Source organism: Buceros rhinoceros, unplaced genomic scaffold, assembly GCF_000710305.1.
Source record: "Buceros rhinoceros silvestris isolate BGI_N320 unplaced genomic scaffold, ASM71030v1 scaffold35653, whole genome shotgun sequence".
NCBI classification, from domain to species: Eukaryota; Metazoa; Chordata; class Aves; order Bucerotiformes; family Bucerotidae; genus Buceros; species Buceros rhinoceros.
The window spans coordinates 9413-14073 of record NW_010403651.1 but is presented as its reverse complement, the minus strand read 5'-3'; the positions used below and the strand labels follow the sequence as shown (position 1 = coordinate 14073).

The following is a 4661-nucleotide window of genomic DNA, read 5'->3' as shown; positions in this document are numbered from 1 at the left end:
TCCCTACCTCCCTCTGCAGGTCAGGATACCAAAAGCTTCTAAGCAGACCTGGTATTGATGCTAGCATTCAGAATAGGAAATGGCAGATATCCAGCTCCTTGATACAGAGCTGAAGATTCTGTTACCTGACCACAAGATGAGACATAACCATTTTAAGCCAACTTGTTTTATAAGGTTACACGTCTAAACAATTTCCAAAACAGGACTGAAGACCTGTTTCAGAAGGAACCCAACAGCCTGGGAAAGGAAGCTTGGTTAACAGCCAGCACCAGATCCATCTAAGTTGCAAGACTGACATTTTGCAGGAACTGAATAGAGGATTTCACTTGAGGGAACACTGACTCCTGAAGTCCCAGAGAAAACACGTGTATCTTTTTGGCACCTTTTGCAAAATGAACAAGTTCAGATAGGACCAGGCAGGAAATCCCATTTTCTAGTTTTGTCTGGCCAGCCAGCAGGAAGTACTTTACCACTTACTGAATACAAGTCACTCACTTTAAGAGGAATGAGCCAAGATAAAAAAACAGAAGATCACTACATCAAAAGTAACTACTCCACTCCCCACTTAACATCTCCATAGACAGAATGCCCTTTCAATTAAAAGGCCTTCTTGAATAAACATCAGTCCAAGCACAAACCTATCTTTAAGTTTGCAAGCCACAAGAAAAAACATTTTTGCCAAAAATGGTTTTCCTATCCACATCACCCCCCACCCCAACATATTCTCAAAATGTATCTAATCCAGACTGGCTTGGCTCAGTCTCTGTGATATGGATCCATTAAGGGAACTTTACAAAGTCAGACCCAGCATACCAATAGCTCTGAAGAGCTTCAGCTAACAAGTATTCAAGACTGAAATGAGTTAGTGGAGGAGAGGCCAAACCTTGTAGCCCTGTAGTTTTCTCCTTCAGAAATATAATGTTCCCTTGGCTCAGCTCTGTGTGAAGTCCTGGAAAAACTTAGTCAACCTTAGAAGAGCTACTTCAATCTGCCTTAGTTGGTTTAGAACAAGCCGAGAGATGTGAAACTCATTAGGTGAAGTCTTACTACAGACACTGGGTTGACTACTACTTCATCAATGAAGCAGAGCCAGTCTTGACTAGCTACTAGTTCTACCTCAACTTTTAACCATCACTAGACAATTCATAACCAGAAAGGACACACACTTCAGACTAAAGCAGGCTGAAGGCAGACTGGCTCAAGAGTTTTTTGTAATTCATGGCGACGAATTATTTCACAGTACATCCTACCGCTTCATTGTGGAGATCTGCCACAAACTGTTTTTTCCTCAAATGGCCATGAGGGTCTCTTGTTGGACTTTGAATTGACACCTACAACAGCCCTGCTTTCATTAGCTGTGTTCTGAGTGTTAACATCAATTACTAACTCCTACCTAATGCCCAGCACTCATGGAAACCCACTAGGAAGAGTGATGTTGTGCAAGAAAGACATTTAAGGTTTTCAATCCAAGCAGCAACATGACTTGGTAGCAGCTTCCTTATATCACTGCCTATATGACACCAATTTTTTCATAAGGACCCTTCTGGGAACTAGCAGCCTAAGGACTGCACAGATCCATCTAAGTGAGCATCGCAACACTTGTGTGAAGTGCAATGGGACATTTACAATCTACTGAAGGCTAACTTTAATTACACAGTGGATGTAAGCTTTTCACATTCAAGGCTGCCATACAAAGCTGGGGGACAGAATATCAGCTTTAAGCGTACAGCCACGGTTACCATGAGACTGCTTGTGGACATCACTTCAGAAGACCACAGTCTTCTGCATGTCTGTACTTGATGACAGACATCAGTGTTTGAAACTAACTCAGAGCTCTGGCTATAGAGTGTGGCAGACAGTTCCCACATTAATGCTCCTGTAAAGTTTTAACAGTTACAGTAAGGCTGGTAGATTCCTGCAGTGGCAGTCCACACTGCTGAAGCACTTGGTGTAACAGCATGATCTCTACCATCCAAAAGAAAACCCCAGGTTTGCCTGCAGGCATTCTTCAGTACCATCTGTAGGTGATCGGGGCTTAACAAACTCTTTTTTCTGAACTAAGCCTAGAGCAGCAAGTTGAGTTGCAGTCTTACATGCATGCACAGCTAATGCAGGACAAAGCAGCTCTGCGTTGTTGACTGCACCAAAATGAGACAGAAGTGCAAAGATCAGGGATGCAACAGCAGCACTTACCCAATGTCATCCCGGTAGACTCGAGAGATTAAAACCTCTCCTTTGTGATTGTAGATGAATAAGCCTCCGATCATGATGGAACTTCAGTCTTCTCTTCCCATGTTGCTTAAGACCTGAAGCAAGACAGGACATAAATCAGTACGCTGCATAGCAGTGAGCAGTACAGCAGGCACAGACCTTGACACCTGCTGGCTACTAGCCAGGGCAAGACACCTTTTGTCACACACATCCTCAACCAGATGACAATTCTTAAATACCTTGGTGGTGAGGACCTGACCGTACACATAATGATGCCACAGGAGTCATGAATTCCAGCAGCCAACACGTAGGGACAAGTGGAGGGCATGGTCAGAGATATTCCTGGAAGTCTGATGGTGCGGGCTACTTCACCTCATTTATCTTGTTACATCTGGCCAGGCTGGCACAGGGCTGAGGCCCAGCAGGGTGGCTAGCAACTCAGGAGCAGCTCAGATGCTGGAAGCTACTACCTGCCTCACGCTTACATCCTGGAGGGGAGAGTACAGAGCTCCTTACTTCTGCAGAGTAAAACACTGTTTCTAATAGTCCTTTAGAGGAGGGAAGTAGCCTTATTGCTGCAGTTACAGATTATACCTCTTGATCTGCTGGGATTTTATATGGAAAAGTGTATGTTCCCAATGCATGGTACAGACAGTATGTACCACAACAGGCCTACACCCCCAAATGCACACCACCCTTTCCGGATCAGTGTTCCCTCAGGTCTGCTGCAGAACTGCCCATCAAGGGCACACGTTAACAGCGGCTCACGTTAACAGGGGCTCAATGAGGAAGCTCACTAGGAGTGAACTGCCTTGTTCCAGACCTAAGAAGCCACTGCAGGAATCCTGTCCTAAAGCTCAGCTGAGCCTTTCTTAGGACACAGGACCATGTGTCCTGTAAAACAGGAGGCTCTGAATGTGACTGCAGTTCGTAGCCTGGACAGAAGCTTAAAATCAGTGCTGAAAGAGACACAGTCTTACTTCTCATTCCATTCATCAGCACAGATGGATCAAGCCTCAAGTTTTAGTAGTACCCAGCCTGTCCCCTATATGTGGGAAAACACACAGGCCTGGAACTGCAAGCAAATCAAAGAGCCTTTATTTCTACTGTAGGTTATCTCCCCAAAACACAAATCAGAAGCAATTCATAGCTAGTCTTTTTGCACACAATTCACACAAGTGTTCGAGATGTCACCAGCCCATCGCTGTATGGCAGGGGCTTCTTAGGATCAAGTACAGCCTGGTTTATTAGCGCTTTTACATAGTTTTTATATAGCAATGCTACGGCCTTTGCTGATCCCTAGCAACAGTACTGAGCAACAGTTCAGACTCTGAATGGAGAGCAGCCTGGCCACGAGGTGCCACTGGAGGGGGAAATCTCAACCGTGAGACACTAAGTGGTGTCTCAGAAGTCACCCTCTTAAACTGTTAAACTTCTTTCTTCTAAAGGAAGATTGAAGAGAGCTACAAAACTGGTAGATGTTATTGATGCAGATACTTAACCAGATCCCACTCCTGTAATCATATGCATTTCTATTCACTTAGGCCCAAGCCGTAATACCCATTCCAGCAGCTGCTTGGTTGGCTTAGTCCAGAGAAGAGCACTACAGATGTGACGGGGGAAGCCTCGTGACTGGGTCTTGGGACAATCACATAGGTATTTCTCAGCTTTGGCACTGCAGAGCATTAGATAAGCAACCACCCCCACACCGCTGTTGGGATGGGTTAGCCTACACCCACTTGTCTGGGGTGGATGGAAAGGATAGGCAGAGGCTGGCCTAGAGACAGATTCTGACAGTGAACTGATATGCACTCAGGAACACAGAAGTGGAGTTACAGCGACCTAGCCTCCGATCATCTCAAAGGTCAGGGAAAAAACACAAAAAAGGAATACACACATTGGAGGGACAAGAGGCATTCCAGAGTAGAAGGCTGGAGTATGGAGTAACATAACCTCTAGAAGTTATGTTTAAGAAACAAAAGTAGCTGCCTGTTTGAAGAAACTACCGCAGACATGAGTTCTGTGCTAAAACAAGATTTATGGTGCAGCCACTACTTTTAATTTCAGAAGGACAAAAAAGGAACTTTAAATTTCATGAGCCTTTATATCAATATTTTTAGCTACATCTAATGAGTCCTCTTACTTTCCTGCTATGGGTCTTCAGCTACCAGATGGCTGTCTCTGCTCATTAAAAGGAAAATAGTCAGTTGTTAAGTCAAAATAGCGAGGAACAGACAGACGAGCAGTTTTCCCAAAGCTCAGTAGTGAGCTTCCTGACTTTTAATACCACATTCTGCTGGTTGAGTGTCTGGCTATTAACAGGCTGCCTCCTACCACTTGTCAGTGGCTTCACGTGGCACTGTCATCAACATTTTTTGATGCCTGAGACTCCATCTAGCACACAAGATGTTTTTCAAATATGTTTTTCTTCCATTCCCATTAGTGACACT

General features: G+C 44.6%; 1 protein-coding gene across 1 annotated transcript in view; it reads right to left on the bottom strand.

Moving 5' to 3' along the window:
• The window catches only part of AP2M1 (adaptor-related protein complex 2, mu 1 subunit), a gene marked incomplete at its 3' end in the record, with an annotated part of 16102 nt that extends 13793 nt beyond the window's left edge, over positions 1–2309 (bottom strand). Inside the window, exon 1 of the mRNA XM_010133093.1 lies at positions 2194–2309. Coding sequence (XP_010131395.1) covers positions 2194–2267 — 74 coding nt within the window. The remainder of the gene's footprint in view (positions 1–2193) is intronic.
• Between the last annotated feature and the right edge of the window lie 2352 nt (positions 2310–4661).